This window comes from Oscarella lobularis, chromosome 13 (assembly GCF_947507565.1).
Source record: "Oscarella lobularis chromosome 13, ooOscLobu1.1, whole genome shotgun sequence".
In the NCBI taxonomy this organism is placed as follows: Eukaryota; Metazoa; Porifera; class Homoscleromorpha; order Homosclerophorida; family Oscarellidae; genus Oscarella; species Oscarella lobularis.
The window spans coordinates 1-17,778 of record NC_089187.1 but is presented as its reverse complement, the minus strand read 5'-3'; the positions used below and the strand labels follow the sequence as shown (position 1 = coordinate 17,778).

The following is a 17,778-nucleotide window of genomic DNA, read 5'->3' as shown; positions in this document are numbered from 1 at the left end:
GTCCTAATTAGATCAAAAGATAATTAGACATGACGACATTTATTCAAAGACTCGCGCGTGTGTGCGTGTGAAAACAACTAATTGGTCGTTGTCTGTTTATTAGAGATCGTTGGCCAAACGAAATTTCGCCCAAACGTAGGGATAACAGCTTTGATACCAATTACGAAAAGACGGACGAATGAGCCGAGTTGACGTGGCAAAGCTCGCTCCCTTTAACACGTAATGAGAACACTCGTAATCATTGCTAGGAAAAAAATCAGCCGAATAGCCAGGATAGATATCCATAGCCTAAAAGAAAGGAGATAGAATAAATAAATAAATAAATAGATAGTACATTTTACCTCAAAGCCATCAAAAGGAGCAAAGACACTTGACGTCCATTCCCAAGCGTCGCCAATGAGATCTTGCACTCCCCACGCCGACGTACCAAGAGGATGACTTCCAACGGGTGTAGGTGCCAAATTGGTCCAGTTGAAATTTCCGTGTTCGCTTGTCGGCGCATCGTTACCCCACGGATATTTTCGCCCGTCATCGTCATCATTTGGTGACGTATAGGCAATGCGACACCATTCCGGCTCCGTCATAATTCGTCGTCCTTTCCAACGAGCGTACGCTTGCGCTTCGCTGAACGAAACGAAGACGGGCCACGTGGCTGCATCCGTTATCGAAATATTTTCATTGAAAAGTGTTTTGATGACGTAGCCGTTGCCTGTCTGTTGCCAAGATTCGGGATGTTTCATACCCTCTTTTGTCTTCCATAGCCAATTCTGTTTTGAAGCCCAATTTGATTTGTCTTCATAAGCACCGCATTGAACAAACTAGATTAAGGAAATAATTTTATTTATCTATTGACATTCGTTTACTTACTTCAAGAAACTTCTCGTTTGTCACTGGAATGTCGTCGACTTCAAAAGAGGGTACGTCGACAACGTGAGCCGGAAATTCGTTGTCCCATCCAAAAGATAGAGCATCGAACTTGGCTCCTAACTCGACTTTTCCTGCCGTTGATATAGAAATCTTCTTTGGAGGCAGCGTTTTTGCAGATGACGTTATGAAAGGTGGTCTTTTGGGCGGTGGAACTTTATAGGCAGCATCCATTTGCAAATACATGTACATGAGCGTTTCCTGATGAAGTAGCTCGTGCTCTATGCACATCCAATGTATTCGCCCCTTTTGACACCATTTCGATAGAGTGTCGTTTTTCTTCTCAACTTCATCAGAGTTGAGAAATATTTCTCGTCGACATTTTTGCACGTAGTCGTTGACTTGGGCTATGGATGGCCATTGGACGGGTGCCCTGCTGTGGTCATGGCAACGAGACGGATCAAAGACGTCCGGATCGAGACCACGTTCAAACATGACGTCGTACGTGGGTGCAAAAGATGATTTTTTCAGAGTTTCTTGATTCACTTTAATTGAAGCGAAACCGGCCACGTGACCAAGATAAAAAATGAAAGGATTTCGAAGCTAGATGTAATGCGTGAAATTTGAATAATTAGAACTATTCACTCACTTGTATTGGCTTTTGATAGTGGCCATCTTCAGTGAGCATTGAGTAGATCTCTTTCGTTTTAGCAATCGCTTTATCGTACCATTCTTTGATTACTAGACTCTGTTCGCTCTGCGGCTGCGGCTGCGGCTCATTCTCCTGGCCTTGCTGCATTCTGCGTTGTCGAGGTACACACAAAGGGGAGATAGATCGCGTGATCGTGCGACAATGGGCCGCGAGGAGGAACCTCGAGAGTGTGCACTAACGCACGCTAAAGTGCTGTTTACATGTATGAATTTTTCAATTGATCTAAATGTATGTAGATTGTAGAGATCGTGACGCAGCAGCAAAAAAAACACAAATAAAAGTCAAGACGGTCATTTCCGATTCTAATAATACGTTAACCCTGGAAAAATGACGGTAAAGAAGACAATAAGGAAAACGATTCCAGCAACGATGTTAAAGATGTTGATGCCAAGTGCGACAAAGCCAAACGTTTTTCCTTGCGCCTCATCGCCGCTTTGAAAATGAGAGCGACTCTAATAAAAAAAAAGAAAGCAATATATTCTTTGCATTTCATATATAGTCAGTGGACTGACGATAGAGGAAAAGACGAGTGCAACAATGCCAATTGGCCAGAGGCAGAAAATGCAAGTCGCAGCCGACATCCATATAAAAGATCGGGAATCGTAATTGGTATGGCTGAGGACGGTCGTGTGGACCACCTAAGTAGCATCACGTGCCAATGGATGACGTACACCTTATGGTATGTGGTATGTACTGTACAGGAGCGTATTGTTGAGGCTGCGCCATCACAACGGTCGACGTCTGCTGTTGCTGCTGCTGACCAGACATCATCATTGGTGCCCCCGGCTGCTGGCCGCCGTACGGCGGAGGCGCATAAGGGTAACTTCCTGCTCCGTGAGAGTAAGGCTGTTGCTCATATCCCGGCGGAAGTTCTGCTTACGAATGTCTCTAAGTGACAAAAGAACGATAATCGCAGTTCTTACGCTCGGAGCTTGAGAGAGCAGCTTTGCTAAAGTCGTCTGCCATACTGTACTGTACCAACAACACTACAAACTGCGTCAACGAACTAAAAACGCATGCGCAACCTTTTCATGCACGTGATAGAAATTTCCATCGTTCTTCTTACTAATAGTCATAATCGTTCATACTAGGTATTATAAGAGTAAAGAGAAGAATGATAAGAGTGATTCCAGACACGATGTTGAAAATATTGACGCCAAGTGCTCCTCGAGCCCACGATTGACCTTTTTGCTCGTCGCCAGACAAATAAGCAGAACGGCTCTAGTTGAAAAGAAACTCAACAAAAGCACACATTTAGTGACTGAAACCGACTTACTGCAGCAGAAAGAATAATGGCAACGATTCCAATTGGCCAAACGCAGAGAAACGTTGTGATAATTGACACAAACAAGTAACTCTTCACGTAGTAGTTTGGTGGACTGACGATGACATGATAAACCTGTATACCATGCCGATCGCCGCCATGTCGGCAGGCGGCACGATCAGTTAGGAAAAAGTCCCCATTCCGCCCGCCCGCCTATACTCTACCGGCTGAGGCTGAGTCGTAACGGCGTACGGATTGTAGGCAGTGTGTTGTTGGTAACCGTATTCATTTGACGCTAGAGCTGTGGCATAGACCTGAGTGGCATTGGCAGGCTGCGAAGTCGCCACTTCGTAGCGCGGCGGAGCTGCATGAGACGATCACCGAAAACAAGAAAAATCACTCTACACTGCCTGGCCTCTGTCGTTGTCACGCGTTACGATTTACCTTCGCCAGGAAAAAGAGACGTCTTTTCGCTTTCAGACATCCTGTCTCATGCACCCTGTCTCATGCACCCTGACTTACGCTATGCGCATGCTACTGTCACTTGCTAATGCGCATGCTAACTTGCTAATGTACTACACGTCACTTCCTGCAGCGCGTGCCACTCTCACACGCCTGCACCCATCGAATAGTCACAGTATCTTCAAAAGGTCCAATTCTGCCTCTTGTTGTCGGCCATACACGAAACTAAAACGCATGCTCAACGTGCCACTTTCAAAATTATATACCAAAAAGCCACATCATCGGTCAAGGGTTAGGGTTATGGGTTAGGGTGGGTTATTAATGAGACGTTTTATAACAAAAAAAACATAATAACAATGATAAGAATTAATCCAAAGATGATATTGAAAATGCTGAAGCCAAGCGCTTTTCGAGCCAACGATCGACCTTTTTGCCCATCGCCAGACAGATAAGCTGAACGGCTCTAAATAGTTTGACAAGAAAAATAAAAACCCCATCGACTGGAGACTGACTACTACTGACTGCCTTAGAAAGAATAATGGCAAAGATTCCAATTGGGCTAAGGCAGAGAATCGTCGTGATAATTGACACCCAAAAGTAACTCTGCGAGTAGTAGTTCGGCCGAGTGACCAGGACATTATTATGATAAACCTACATATATACCGCCGGCCCGCACGGTCGGCAGGCGGCACGACTGATTAATTAATTAATAGTAAATTGGAATTAAGCTTGGTACGTGCGCGGCCTACCGGTGTCGTAACGTCGTACGCTGGAGGACTCGGAGGAGGAGCACTGTTTTGCTGCTGGTAAGTGTATTCGATTGGCGCTGAAGCTGTGGCATGAGTGGCATAGACTCTAGGAACGGGAGCGCTTGGTTGCGAAGTCCCCAGACTCCCCACTTCGTAGCGTGGCGGAGCTGAGATCATAAGGAAAGGAGTCGAGTCGATAAGCATTCTACACAGACTGGCCTGTCATTGCCACTCGTCAAGATTTACCTTCTCCAGGACAAAGGAGAGTCTTTTCACTTTCAGACATCCTGTTTTGTTCTCAATATGTACGCGCACGCTAACTTGCTAATGAACTACACGTCACTTCCTGCTGCGCGTGCCACTCTCTCACACGTGCACCCATCGAATAGTCACAGCATCTTCAAATAGGTCTGATTCTGCCTGACACGAGTAATTTGCATCCGGAGCCGACGTCGGTACAAAAAGCTGCGTCCAAACACTTCCAAAATCTCTCCAAACGGGCAATTGTCTTTGAAAGGGCTGAGCACTTGAATATTCGAGCTCCTTCCCTGTAAATTCATTTATTTTTGTTTGATTTTGCGCATAGTACCAATAGAGGTTGACTAGCAGTGGCCAATGGGCTCCCAGAACCGTCGTCATAAACGGATGATCATTGGTCTCGGAGATTCGCGCACCGCAGCCTATAGCGACGTATGGTTCATTGTGACGGCCTCGAATGGATACCAAATCATCGATTGTCTCGTTTGAATGCGCTAGCGGGTGGCGATGATGATGATGATGATGATGATGATGAGAAACGAGAGGCAGAGGACCAAGTTGACGGCCTTCTCCTCCACTGTCATCGGCACCATCTCCAGAAACATCGTCGGCGGGGAATATAAACTGCACAAAATAACTACGATTATTAAATAAAAGGAAAGGTGGCGACGACGTACACCTAGGCGTGGACCGATTGAAGTTTCCTTTGAAAGAGCCTCCTGTCCATCAACGTCCCTGACAAAGCAACTGAATTTGCCATAATATCGAGCGTGGATATCAAAGAACGTTGCCGTGTCGCCGCCGCCGGCGGTCATTATAGCGTAACGAAAATGATGATCCTCTTCGTCGCGGCGGTCGCGTCTCAACCAGACGATAGCGGGTCGAGCGCCACCGCTCACTCTGCATTTGACAGAGAACGTTTCGTCCCATCGACTGAGAGAATGTGGCACGCTCTTGGGAAATCTGACTTGGACTTCAAGATCTCCAGTCGACGACTCGACGGTGATCAGAAGGCCAAGGGTTGCTATAAAACCTAGCAACTTTTCTCGAAAAATGACCATTTGGGGGGCGAGCGCGAGCGGGCGGGCGGGCGAGCGGCGACGGCACAGGATGATGTTGTGGGCCGGGGGGCCTGCTCCGACTACTCATCTAATTTCAACGCCCTATCGTAACTCGCGCGATAAGGCGGAAGGCGGCGGTGACGGCGGCGAGCTAGGGAAAACGCCCCTGGGCGTACGTATACGTACGTTGTTTACAAATGGTTGGACGAAACGTTGTTCTGTAGTTTCGCGTTTCTTTCCTTTTTAGAGTGGGAAGAGAGCAAATGGTATAGGGAAATGTGGCGAATGCCGAGCGCGGGGTGGATCGACGGCCCCCTCCTCCCTCCCTTGTCATTCGGCGAGACAGCGGCGCGAGGATTACTCGTGAGAACATGTACGTTCCGTACTATAACGTATCGTTACATGTGAGAAAAAGAAAAGGGTTGGTTGGAAGGAGACACTTTAGACCCGCAGGCGGGCGTGCGAGCGGGCGGGCGGACGGAGGAAGGACGTCATTTCACGCTATGACTAGATTTAGACGATCACGCTAAAATGCTCGTCAATTTTTCGCCTAGCGCAAGCTGAGATCTTGAAAGACTTGCCAGATAAACAACGGTCAGCAAGTCCTTAGAAAAACAAACATTAGAACGCGCTGACGTCACGTACAGTAAAGGGCGGAGTGAACTACGGTCAGGACGCGCGCCTACGCTTACCTCCATGCTCGATGTCATCATCGCTTCAAACTCTTCTGTGTTAATGTGAGGCACATTGGCGACGGCATCAAATAGCATTCGACCCACCGAACTGTCAGCTGCAATTTTGCCAGACTATATATAGAAATAATAGTCATTAGGCGTAATAATGAATTCACATGGGAGGAGAGAAAAACCGACAAGAACGTTGTCGACATAGTCAATGATTTGCTGCAAAAGATGAAGCATCTTCTCCGCGGAACTGAACAAGAATAGCATAGTGATACATAGAAGAAACATTGTCTACTATATATATTATTACTTTACGACGTGATTGAGATCAGATCCTAAGGCAACAAAACGACTTGAAACATTTTGAAGTTGAGAAACTAAGAAAGAAAGAAAAAAGTTTCATTCTCTTAGAGGGAGGGAATTCATTGTGAAACGTACCAGCTACTTTTTCTGGTGCATAGTTGGTGATTTGATGAGGAATGCTAAGAAAGATTGTTCCTTGCACTTTCCCAGGAACTCCCATAGGAGCCCTATATGACGTCAAAAAATCAACAGAATCATATAAATATAATAAATATGATTTACCCAATATAAGATTTAATTCCTAATCGAGCATTGGCGAGAGTCGTGTCAATTGTCAAATGAATGGGAGAGAGACCAGACGTTGTCGTTCTCTTGTAGTAGTCATGTATAAGACTCGAATGTTCATTGACTGTCACACCAGTTGCAAACCTTGGGGGAAAAAATCATTAATTAATTAATTAATTAATTAATTAATTTTGCTCGACCATCCGACGACAACGTCTTTCGATTTGACTTTTTTGTGCTGTTCCACCATATTCGAAGCGAATTCGAGATCGATGTGCACTTCCTAAAATTCGTCGTTGAGACGCGTTCAAACAATCGTCTCGTAAACGGTCTCACTTCGTCCGGTTCTTGATGAGGAACGACAAACGCTGCCTTCACTTCCACCGTTCCTTTCTCTGCGACGCCCATTAGCGTTCCTATGATTCGTCTTCCCTCTTCTGGTCGACGCTGATAGGCGTCGAGTACGGAGAAGAGAGCTACCGGATGAACGAGCACTTTATGTGCGTGACACGAAGACGCGACGGCCATTTTAGCTCGAATACGGGTAGTGATACGTCACACCGTTAATTAAATAATCACGTGTACCACGCGATCCATCGATCGATCGGCTTTCTGACTGGAATTTTTCTCTTCGGTATATTTGTGAAATTTTAGCGTTTCGAATCGTCATTCACCGATTTTAGCTGTCAGAAATTCTAGGAGATGTTACTGCAAGAAGAACGAAGGAAACGAATGATTTTTTTGTGCAACGCTCCAACAATAGAAGAAACTTACAGGGCGTTGATCTATCTATATAAAGGAGCGTTCTCCTATTTCTAATATGACGCACTCACCATTAGAAATAGCATTTCTGTACCTGCGTTTATTTTCTGAACAATGCTACCCTAAAACGGAGCGAACTGCTACGGAGCTCATTTGCTGTGTGTCCGTGTCTGTGTCTGTGTCTTCCCGGCAGAAGATGACGCGACCGCTTTCCGTTGCTCGACTTGCAGCCTTCCTTGTCATTCTGGCGTTAGTTGAAATTGCCACGGCGGCTCCTGAGTCGTGCTTGGGAGAGTTTGAGAAATGTTCAGACTCGGGTGACTGCGTTCTTGATCGAAGTCTGTGCGGTCGCTGTAGTCAAAATCAATACCTGTGTCCACTCGACCAAAAGACGTGCGTCGATAGGGCAGATGACTATAAGAAATGCCCCAATATCAAAGGGACTCACCTTGACTGGACAATGACAATCGATAATCGTCTCGCTTATCTGATCAAGACAACGAGTTTAACCGAGCAGATAGCCCAACTCACAAACAAAGCTCCCGCCATCGTTCATGCAGGCATACCGGCCTACAATTGGCTGAATGACGACGAGCACGCCGTGAAAAATTCTCGTGCAACCGTATTTCCAAATGGTTGTGCTCTCGGTGCCACTTGGTCGAAGAAAACGCTCGGCGAAGTTGGCTACGCAATTGGCAGAGAAGCGCGAGCCCTTCACAACGGACTCGTTCACGAGGGTAATCGAGGACGTAACGGTCTATTTTCAAACGGTGGCGGAATCACCATGTATTCGCCCAACATAAACTTGGTACGCGATCCGAGGTGGGGCCGAGCACAGGAAGTCTATTCTGAAGATCCAAATTTAACTGGCCAGCTCGCCTACAGTTTTGTCGTTGGCGCGCAGACGACCACTGGCAATTGGACGCGATATCTACTTTCAGCAGCTTGTTGCAAACATTTTGCCGCCTACGATCTCGAATCTCAACCGACAACTCGCCTCACATTCAACGCTCAAATCGATTCGAGAAATATGTGGGAAACGTATATGGTCGCTTTTCGTCAATGTGTCGTCGAAGCTCAAGCGGCACACGTCATGTGTAGTTATAATGCAATCGACGGCGTTCCAGCGTGCGCCAATAGTCGACTTCTCAACGGAATTTTGCGCGATCAGTGGAAATGGCCCGGTTTTGTTGTCTCCGATTACGACGCTTGGGCTCTCATTGCCATAACGGATAACTTGTGTCCCGATATGAAGTGTGCCGCTGCTGTTGGCCTCAAAGCCGGCGTCGATCAGGAAGGCGGTTCAACGGACGCCATATGTCAACTAGCCAATGCTCTTGCCGACAAAAACGTTACCGTCGATCAAATTCAAACGGCCTTTCGTCGATTGTTTCGTGTACGAATTCTTCTCGGTATGCTCGATCCACCGACGATGGTTGAGTGGAATTTTCTGCGAAACGATTCGTCAAACGTTGCAAGTGTCGAGCACATTGCATTGGCTCGACGAGCTGCTCAAGAAGCGATTATACTTTATAAAAATCACAACCAATCGCTTCCCTTTTCCGTGACGCAGATCAAGAGAATGCTTCTCATTGGTCCCTCTGCAATTGGGACCAAAGTTTTATTAGGAAATTATGCTCTTTTTCCTGACGCCGGAGTTGTTTCAATCAGACAAGGCATTGAGAAGGCATTGAACGACGCTTCGCCTTTTCCACGTCTCGTTTTCCGGCCCGGTTGTGTCGACGTCGAGTGCGCCGACGAGAGAGAATTTTACGAGGCAACAGAAGCGGCTAAAACAGCTGATGCAATCGTCATTGTAGTCGGTCTCGATGAGGGACAAGAAGCGGAAGGATTCGATCGTTCTCTCGTCGAACTTCCCGGAAAACAAGTCGATCTCGTCAGCGCCGTTCGTCGAGCGAATTCTCATGCATCGCTCGTCGTCGTTCTTGTGCACGGCGGCACAATCGCATTGGGAAAAATTCTAGATGATGCTGACGCAATTGTGGACGTTTGGTATCCGGGCATGGAAGGAGGAAACGCTGTAGCCGACGTCCTCTTTGGTAAGTACAATCCCGCCGGTCGTGCCGCCGTCACGTCTTATCAATCGACGTCCGATTTGCCAATACCCGGAACCATGAATTTGTATGCTGGGCGTGGTCTCACCTATCGATATTTTACAGGCAAACCTCAATTTCCTTTTGGCTATGGTTTGTCTTACACGACCTTCTCCTATTCGAAACTTGTGTTGAACACGACCGAACCAAATGCTTGTGACGTCATTGGCGTGAGTGTGGTTGTTAATAATGAGGGACCTATGAACGGAGACGAAGTCGTTCAGGTCTACGTCAAGCAGAAAAATGCAAGTGGACCCGTACCGAATATTCGCTTGGCCGACTTTGCTCGCCTATTTGTGACCAACGGTCAATCGGTTACAGTACATCTTTCGGTCAAACCGGCCTTTCACACGTACGTTCCCCTAACAAAAAACGACGTCTACACCGCATCGTCAGAAGTACTTGTAGAAGCTGGCCCACTTACTATTTATGTCGGAGGTGGTCAGCCTGACTATTTTGAGGGACATTTGTCTGCGGTTGTTATCGTTCAGAATACTCGTCATCTTCTTTCCTGTTAGCGCGGCGTGCTATATCTATCTATCTATCTATGTGTGCATCTATATATACTCATCTATACCCTCTTTGACACCACGTGTAATTAATCGCTTCATTGATTGATTACGTAAAATAATAATCGACATTCCCGGATCTAGAAACTCACGTGAGTTCTCGCTAAGATCTCGTCCCAGGGCCGCGACGCGATGTCTCACCAATTTCAAGACCGCTTTTGGGTGAGTGAATGGGTCGTCGATCGTCTATTCGTTCGTTCGGTTAAAAAGGACAAATCAGGAAGGGAACGGTTTCGATGAACTGCGTAAGTATCTCAAACTGGGCGAGGAATTCTGCAAAGACGTTGCCGGCATTTTTGCCGAGCGCGCCGAAATCGAAGCCGATTACGCTAAGAGCGTTGCGCGTCTTGCAACGAAAGCGAGCAAAGTGAATCGAAGCCAACTAGGGTAAGGGAAGGGGCCTAGCTAGGGGTCGAGGTCACGCGAGTGAACGATCGAACGAGATGTTGTGCATTTTTTACGTAGAACACTCAAGACAGCATGGGACACGTTCATCAATCGTATGAACGTCGAAGGCGAAACGCACAAGTAAAGCGACGTCGCACGTGCTCGTCCATCGAGAATCGATCGTCTTATTTAGACAATTCGGCGTCGATCTTACTGCCGAGACATCGAAACCGCTCAAACAATTTTTCGATCAGCAAACAAAAGCCAGGAAGCCGGTGAGAAATCGCGTAGCCACCAAATTTACCTTATCATCATTCTTTCGGTCAGATTGAAACGATGGTAGAGAAGGCAAGCAAGTTCTTGGCCGATCGACGCAGCGACGAATTGAAGGTACACACAGTACAGTACAGTACACGTACGCACCTCACTGCGCACCGTACGCACAAGTTCGTTCAAGTTCCCGGCCGGCTTTTTTTTCTATTTTTAAAACCTAGTCAAAACGAAATAATTACTCGAAAGCGAAAGATTGTGAAGTGGCTCACGAGCAGTGGGAAGAGGCGAAGAGTGGACGTGGAAAACCGGTATCAGAAAAGGACGTACAGAGAGTGAGTTGTCTAATTAAATAATTAAATATTCGAACGCTTTACTCTCGTTGCGTTCAGATGGAAGCCAAAGTGAAAAAAGCGATCGAAAGTGCTGCAAAACAAGGCAGAATTAGTTGATCTAAAAATTGATTTTTTTTGAAGAGTCTTTTTAGATACCGATTACAGAGAGGCCTGTCGAAAGGCAGAAGAAGCGAGACAGGGATGGGAAACAGCCATGTACAATTGTTGCCAGGTAATCTTAGAGGGAGATACAGTTGTTTGTGTGACATGACATTCTCAATGTTCTTTTTTTTTAGAAATTTCAAGGGATGGACGAAGAAAGGGAAAAGTACTTGCAAAGCATCTTTATCAAGTACACAGACTTGCTTGGTACTCTTCCTCCTTCCTATCAAGAAGTAAGAGAAAAACGCCGTTATGAAATTTCAGAGAAACTAGCTATTTAAATCGTTTAGAGTTGCAATTTAGTCAAAGAACAAGCGGAAAAAATTGATCCACCTTCGGACGTTTCTGAAGCGACGGATAAATTTGGCACGGGCGAAAATTGTCCTGATCAAATTTTCTATACATGCTTTGTATAAAAGTATTTCTCCCAATCTTTTCAAGTCTATTTGCTCTGTATAGGAAGAAGACGTTACAAGTTCTATGAACGAAGGTCGACGAAAAAAAGCACTCACCGCAAAATTGACGACATTTCAACAATTGGTCCAACAAGCAAGAAAAGTGAAAGATGGTCTGTCCAGATGGATTGCAATTCCAAATGAATGGCCAGTAGAACTTGTTCTCTCTCTTCTCAGGTGTCACCAATTTGTCTACCGTTTACAAAGATACTCCTAGCTACGCTACAGATGAAGCCCAGAATGACGTTTTTCGGCAACTTGCTTCTGTAACTCTAAATAAATAAATAGTTGAGTGGCAGCTGTTTTCTAATTAATTAATTAATGACTTGTTAGGCGGATGCCATGATTGACTACTACGATGCTGTTCGCTACAACTTGACGTGTGCTCTCACTAGCATGATGAAGCAACAGAAGCCAAGCCATCGATTGGCTGACTACATTAAGTCAACTCGCGACAAACAGGTACCTTAATTAGTGCTAACCCCCTAACCCATTCTGCCGTTTAGGTTTAGCATTTTCTTCTTTTAGAACATGATTCATGCTTCTCTTCGCGTAGCCGTTCAACGCGGTGGCATGCGTGATATACCTAGTAGTGATGATGACGGTCAAGTTGTTGCTTCCATCATTTCATCAGCATCTGAACAAGGGCAGCCTCAGCAACAAGTGCCTGCTGCTCCCAAAGCCGCCGCGCCTCCACAACAATGGCAACCCCAGCAATCGTATACAGCTGAAGCCAATACTGCTACACAGGATGGCGGCTATGAAATAGACGAATTTGACGATGATGATGATGCAGCCGGCGGAGACGAATTTGATAATCCGGAACAAGCTGCCGCCGCCGTCTCTCAGCCAGCACCCCAAGGTTAGGATAAATCCAAATTCAAACCTCTATTTAGTTAAGTGAGCTTGCCTTCTCTTTTAGAAACCGTTGAAGCAACATCAAGTAAGACAATTTAGGGGTTAGGGTCCCCGCCCCCCGGGGATGTGAATGTCGCGAATCTAACTTTTTGTCTTTAGTTCTATGCCAGTGTGAAGCGGCGTATGACTATCAAGCTCAAGAGGCGGACGAATTGACAATTGCACCAGGTGACGTCATTAACGTGTACGAGAAACAAGAGGACGGCTGGTGGCAGGGAGAACTCAATGGGACAGTAGGAATATTTCCTGCTTCCTATGTTACTGAAATATAGTAGAGAGACAGAGAGAGACAGACAAGTGTAAGGGTGCTGGGGGGTCAGTGTTACAAAGAAACATTGTGTGTGTGTGTGTGTGTGTCTTGTGTTTGTGCTTCTCTATTCAACCTGTTTTTTCATTTGATTCCTCACTGCACTGAAGAATCGACTCAGGTTGTTTGAAGCGTTGAGTTGTTCAATGAGTCGCTCCACATCATCAATGTCTGGTTTGACTTCATGTACTAAATCAGAGAATCAATGATGGCATCCAGGGGTCTAATCCAAGCGGCCTCATCATCTTGCCTTTGTAATCACGTTTTTCACTATCAAGAGAAAAGATGACGTATCCAAAGTAATTGTCATCGTCCGCTTTGAGACAACGAAAAACGGCTTGAATTTTCCCACCTTCAGTCAAAATCAAAATCAAAATCAAAATCAAAATGTTGGACTCGAGGGTAAGTGTACCAGATATTTTTCTAAATGAAATTCCTAAAAGATCCCATGCTTTGGCAATGTAATCTTTTTGCTCTTCAACTGCCTTATCGCGGTGGTCATCGTTTTTCGATTCGACTAAAAAGAGAAACAGTAGACGCCATTTCCCAATTCATCTAATTTTTTACAGTACTTACGTTTTTCAATTTGCCTTTCTAATTCGTGGCAAGTTATCTTTGTCGTAGAAACCTTTTCCTTCAGATCGTCTCGAAGTAGAGTCAAATCGTGTAGATCTCGCTTTCGATCTCGAATCTGAGCGCTAACGATTTGATCAGCTAGAAGAGAAGGGGAAGAAGGGAAGAAGAAGAGAAGCGTGATAGCGCGCGCGCGCACGATCTACTAAAAGGGGATGACTACCACACGTACGAAGGAATTTGCCTACAAATACGCTCTATCGGCAATGGCAGCAACAGTTGCCGAAACGGTGACATTTCCTTTCGATTTAACAAAAACTCGACTCCAAATCCAAGGCGAAGGAGGGACGGGGCCGGGGCCGGGGCCGGGGCCGGGGGGGGCCAGCGCTTATCGAGGAATGATTCGTACAGCGATGGGAATAGCAGGCGAAGAGGGAATTGTCAAACTATGGCAAGGTCTAACACCAGCCGTTCTACGTCACGTCATTTATACCGGTTGTCGAATGGGTTTTTACGAGCAATTACGCGAAAATGTTTTCGGTCGCAATCCCATCGACAATTCGTTTCCTTTATGGAAATCGGTTTTAGCTGGTGGAACGGCCGGTGCCGGCGCTCAATTGATCGCCAGTCCAACCGATCTCGTCAAAGTTCAAATGCAAATGGAAGGTCGACGTCGTTTGGAGGGAAAAGGGGAACGCGTACGCGGAATGCGTCATGCATTTGCAAAGATCGTTGGCGAGGGAGGTATACGTGCCCTTTGGCGTGGATGGGTACCAAATGTTCAACGTGCTGCACTCGTCAATATGGGAGATTTAACTGCCTACGATATGACAAAGCAAACGCTTCTACGAAAAACGTCTCTACGTGATAATTATGTTACACATGCACTTGCTAGTGCAGTGTCTGGTTTGACTGCGGCAACCGTTTCTACGCCTGCTGACGTAGTCAAAACTCGTATTATGAATCAACCTCATCTCTATCAATCGTCATTCGATTGTCTAGTTCAAGCAATACGAAGCGAAGGTGTGCTTGCTTTGTGGAAGGGATTTTTACCCATTTATATACGCATGGCACCGTGGTCATTGACCTTTTGGCTTACGTTTGAACAGATACGAAAATTCACAGGCACATCGTCATTTTAAAAAAATAACATACCCTATGTATGTATGTATGTATGTATGTATGTATGTATGTATGTATGTATGTATGTATGTATGTATGTATGTATGTATGTATGTATGTATGTATGTATGGGCCATTGGGGTGGGTGTCTTGCAGTACTACTGTGCATTACTATGTCTATATGTATGAGAATACACTGACTCTGACTCTACCTTCTTTTTTGCTCTCCACTGCCGATTTTCCTTCTTCTTGAAGCTCTTTCAGAACCAAAACACTTTCTATCGAAACGAAAACGATTCGCGAGTCTATTAGAACGGAATAGTGATCGTCTCGCCTTCGATCGACCTTCCTTTTTCGCGCCAATGAACGGTTAGAGAGCTCGCCGCTTCCAAGCAACGATTTCGCTCTTCTTTTAATGCATCCATCGCTCGTTTAACTTCTTCTCGACTCCACAATTCGAGCTCGTTTATGTTAGACGACATTTGCGCGCCGAGAAACGAGATCGTTGGTTTCGAATTTGCAAAGAGACGTGCGTTACCACCACCACCAAGCGTCCCCGGATATACCACCGACACACGACAAAAACAAATACAGTACAACCGCCGAAAGAACTAACTACGTCATGAATGTTGTCGTAGTACCTCTTAATAGTCGTCTAGTAGTCTAGTCTTCTGTATTAGGCTCTTCCAAATCGGGAAGTGCTTCATCGTCACTATCATCCGAATCCGTTGGCAAATCCCCCTAGGGAAGATTATATTTCCAAATAACAATTTAATTAATTAATTTACCATATCTGGATCTCCACTTCCCAAATTACCCATCTGTTGCATTAGCTAAAATGAAACAATGTAGTTTGTGATGATTATTCAAAAGAAAAAAATCTGCCATACGCTATCAAGTTCTGGTTCCTCTTCTCCATCATCAGAATCATCTTCATCTTTCCATTTGTTAAAGTCAGTTCGAACATAATGCAGCTACAATAGATAGATAGATAGATAGATAGATACACACGTATCAGTATAGATATCATGGAATAGGGGGTACACCCACTCACTCTTCCTTCTTTGGCTAAACTTTTCCAATATGGTCCAGGCTCCTTTTTCTTCAGCTTCAAAAACAATTCTCGTGATGTCAGTTTCTGCTTCGATTCCTAGTGTACACGTAGAAACAATTTTTTTATCACGTGTTCATATTGTTTACGTGAGGATTGACTTCCTTGAAAAAATCGAATTGAAAACTATGAACGTCACCTCCTGTGCCTCCTTTGCCTCTAAACAACACTTTTCAGTTTGTTCACGCTCCTTTTTCTTGGGAAAACGCACACGAAAACGATTCCGGTATCCGTAACATCGATCGTGTGCTCACGAATGTCCGTTAGACGTATCGTAACCAATAGAACGTCGACTCTTTGAGCCCATACGATTTCTGGAGGTGCTCTGCACGTGCAAATATCGATATGTGAGAAGGAACAAAAGCGTTTTTACCGTGTAGCCATTTTCCTTCTTCGCTTTTGCAGAACGCGCGCTACGACGCTGCAAAACTCGAGCTATTGCATTTCAAACGAAAATCGAACCGCGAAGACGAATAACGAAGCGCGTTACAGGTAAATGGGGCCCCGTAATGGGGTACTCGAATAGAGATGAGGCCCCTCGTTAGGATCCTCGCCTGAAACTCGACTAACGAAGCTCTACCGTCTATTTCGCTGCAACGGCAACAACACTAAAGGTATGGAAATAGCGTACACGAAGCGATCGCTTCGAAAAAGCCCCTCACGCGTCGCGAAACATGAAAACGCACCTAAACGCCGTCGGGGACCTCCGTACCCTTAGAGACAATTTGTCCTGGGCTGGGACAATTTGTCCTAGGACAATTTGTCCTGGGACAATTTGTCCTGGGACAATTTGTCCTGGGACAATTTGTCCTGGGGACAATTTGTCCTGGGACAATTTGTCCTAGGACAAATTGTCCTGGGGACAATTTGTCCTAGGACAATTTGTCCTGGGACAATTTGTCCTGGGGACAATTTGTCCTGGGGACAATTTGTCCTAGGACAATTTGTCCTGGGACAATTTGTCCCAGGACAATTTGTCCTGGGACAAATTGTCCTGGGACAATTTGTCCTGGGGACAATTTGTCCTGGGGACAATTTGTCCTAGGACAATTTGTCCTGGGACAATTTGTCCTGGGACAATTTGTCCTGGGACAATTTGTCCTGGGGACAATTTGTCCCCAGGACAAATTGTCCTGACACAATTTGTCCTACGACAATTTGTCCTGGCACAATTTGTCCTGGGACAATTTGTCCTGGGGACAATTTGTCCTGGGACAAATTGTCCTGGGACAATTTGTCCTGGGGACAATTTGTCCTGGGGACAATTTGTCCTGGGACAATTTGTCCTGGGACAATTTGTCCTGGGGACAATTTGTCCCCAGGACAAATTGTCCTGACACAATTTGTCCTACGACAATTTGTCCTGGCACAATTTGTCCTGGGACAATTTGTCCTGGGGACAATTTGTCCTGGGACAATTTGTCCTGGGACAATTTGTCCTGGGGACAATTTGTCCCCAGGACAAATTGTCCTGACACAATTTGTCCTAGAACAATTTGTCCTGGGACAATTTGTCCTGGGACAATTTGTCCTGGGGACAATTTGTCCTGGGGACAATTTGTCCTAGGACAATTTGTCCTGGGACAATTTGTCCTGGGACAATTTGTCCTGGGGACAATTTGTCCTGGGACAATTTGTCCTGGGGACAATTTGTCCTGGGACAATTTGTCCTGGGGACAATTTGTCCTGGGGGACAATTTGTCCTACGACAATTTGTCCTGGGACAATTTGTCCTGGGACAATTTGTCCTGGGACAATTTGTCCTGGGACAATTTGTCCTGGGGCAATTTGTCCTAGGACAATTTGTCCTGGGACAATTTGTCCTGGGACAATTTGTCCCTGGGGACAATTTGTCTGGGCCAATTTGTCCTGGGGACAATTTGTCCTGGGACAATTTGTCCTGGGACAATTTGTCCGGGGGACAATTTGTCTTAGGACAATTTGTCCTGGGACAATTTGTCCTGGGGACAATTTGTCCTGGGACATTTGTCCTAGGACAATTTGTCCTGGGACAATTTGTCCTGGGACAATTTGTCCTGGGACAATTTGTCC

The 17,778-nt window shown here is 45.7% G+C and overlaps 9 protein-coding genes across 10 annotated transcripts; 3 read left to right on the top strand and 6 right to left on the bottom strand.

Moving 5' to 3' along the window:
* Positions 1–37: 37 nt before the first annotated feature.
* LOC136194365 (hercynine oxygenase-like) lies at positions 38–1,738 on the bottom strand. The gene is made up of 4 exons (XM_065983458.1): positions 1,514–1,738; positions 868–1,467; positions 342–818; positions 38–288 (listed from the first exon to the last, which is right to left on the bottom strand). The coding sequence occupies exons 1-4, from the start codon at positions 1,661–1,663 to the stop codon at positions 100–102; spliced, it is 1,416 nt and encodes a 471-aa protein (XP_065839530.1). The 5' UTR covers positions 1,664–1,738; the 3' UTR covers positions 38–99.
* Positions 1,739–1,781: 43 nt separating this feature from the next.
* Positions 1,782–3,631, bottom strand: LOC136194509 (trafficking regulator of GLUT4 1-like). Of its 2 annotated transcripts, XM_065983660.1 has the most exons (7): positions 3,285–3,631; positions 3,065–3,204; positions 2,853–2,975; positions 2,500–2,797; positions 2,276–2,448; positions 2,089–2,214; positions 1,782–2,028 (listed from the first exon to the last, which is right to left on the bottom strand). In XM_065983660.1, the coding sequence occupies exons 1-4, from the start codon at positions 3,322–3,324 to the stop codon at positions 2,642–2,644; spliced, it is 459 nt and encodes a 152-aa protein (XP_065839732.1). In that variant the 5' UTR covers positions 3,325–3,631; the 3' UTR covers positions 1,782–2,028; positions 2,089–2,214; positions 2,276–2,448; positions 2,500–2,641. The 2 variants fall into 2 exon arrangements, with proteins under 2 accessions (XP_065839732.1, XP_065839731.1); XM_065983659.1 differs by lacking the exons at positions 2,853–2,975; positions 3,065–3,204; positions 3,285–3,631 and having other exon boundaries at positions 2,500–2,637.
* A 689-nt stretch (positions 3,632–4,320) lies between these two features.
* On the bottom strand, positions 4,321–5,671 carry LOC136194506 (uncharacterized). The gene is made up of 2 exons (XM_065983657.1): positions 4,987–5,671; positions 4,321–4,933 (listed from the first exon to the last, which is right to left on the bottom strand). The coding sequence occupies exons 1-2, from the start codon at positions 5,368–5,370 to the stop codon at positions 4,418–4,420; spliced, it is 900 nt and encodes a 299-aa protein (XP_065839729.1). The 5' UTR covers positions 5,371–5,671; the 3' UTR covers positions 4,321–4,417.
* Positions 5,672–5,727: 56 nt separating this feature from the next.
* Positions 5,728–7,173, bottom strand: LOC136194507 (eukaryotic translation initiation factor 3 subunit F-like). Its single transcript, XM_065983658.1, has 8 exons — positions 6,978–7,173; positions 6,842–6,924; positions 6,639–6,785; positions 6,492–6,583; positions 6,364–6,430; positions 6,243–6,303; positions 6,063–6,176; positions 5,728–5,975 (listed from the first exon to the last, which is right to left on the bottom strand). Exons 1-8 carry the CDS (start codon positions 7,167–7,169, stop codon positions 5,892–5,894), a joined length of 840 nt encoding a protein of 279 aa, XP_065839730.1. The 5' UTR covers positions 7,170–7,173; the 3' UTR covers positions 5,728–5,891.
* A 400-nt stretch (positions 7,174–7,573) lies between these two features.
* LOC136194806 (uncharacterized) lies at positions 7,574–10,067 on the top strand. The gene has a single exon (XM_065984058.1). The coding sequence runs from the start codon at positions 7,600–7,602 to the stop codon at positions 10,033–10,035; it is 2,436 nt and encodes an 811-aa protein (XP_065840130.1). The 5' UTR covers positions 7,574–7,599; the 3' UTR covers positions 10,036–10,067.
* Positions 10,068–10,148: 81 nt separating this feature from the next.
* LOC136194808 (nostrin-like) lies at positions 10,149–13,056 on the top strand. The gene is made up of 16 exons (XM_065984060.1): positions 10,149–10,248; positions 10,307–10,473; positions 10,552–10,614; positions 10,667–10,748; positions 10,801–10,863; positions 10,968–11,078; positions 11,136–11,181; positions 11,231–11,310; positions 11,375–11,473; positions 11,531–11,650; positions 11,700–11,808; positions 11,873–11,961; positions 12,029–12,157; positions 12,224–12,557; positions 12,618–12,638; positions 12,713–13,056. The coding sequence occupies exons 1-16, from the start codon at positions 10,219–10,221 to the stop codon at positions 12,883–12,885; spliced, it is 1,716 nt and encodes a 571-aa protein (XP_065840132.1). The 5' UTR covers positions 10,149–10,218; the 3' UTR covers positions 12,886–13,056.
* Positions 12,854–15,097, bottom strand: LOC136194817 (kinetochore protein Spc25-like). The gene is made up of 6 exons (XM_065984071.1): positions 14,950–15,097; positions 14,828–14,893; positions 13,497–13,634; positions 13,333–13,437; positions 13,171–13,272; positions 12,854–13,109 (listed from the first exon to the last, which is right to left on the bottom strand). The coding sequence occupies exons 1-6, from the start codon at positions 15,095–15,097 to the stop codon at positions 12,988–12,990; spliced, it is 681 nt and encodes a 226-aa protein (XP_065840143.1). The 3' UTR covers positions 12,854–12,987.
* LOC136194813 (mitochondrial uncoupling protein 4-like) lies at positions 13,717–14,826 on the top strand. The gene has a single exon (XM_065984065.1). The coding sequence runs from the start codon at positions 13,760–13,762 to the stop codon at positions 14,633–14,635; it is 876 nt and encodes a 291-aa protein (XP_065840137.1). The 5' UTR covers positions 13,717–13,759; the 3' UTR covers positions 14,636–14,826.
* A 48-nt stretch (positions 15,098–15,145) lies between the features above and the next one.
* LOC136194819 (prostaglandin E synthase 3-like) lies at positions 15,146–16,133 on the bottom strand. The gene is made up of 7 exons (XM_065984073.1): positions 16,100–16,133; positions 15,938–16,051; positions 15,816–15,885; positions 15,670–15,765; positions 15,506–15,589; positions 15,404–15,448; positions 15,146–15,356 (listed from the first exon to the last, which is right to left on the bottom strand). The coding sequence occupies exons 1-7, from the start codon at positions 16,108–16,110 to the stop codon at positions 15,279–15,281; spliced, it is 498 nt and encodes a 165-aa protein (XP_065840145.1). The 5' UTR covers positions 16,111–16,133; the 3' UTR covers positions 15,146–15,278.
* Between the last annotated feature and the right edge of the window lie 1,645 nt (positions 16,134–17,778).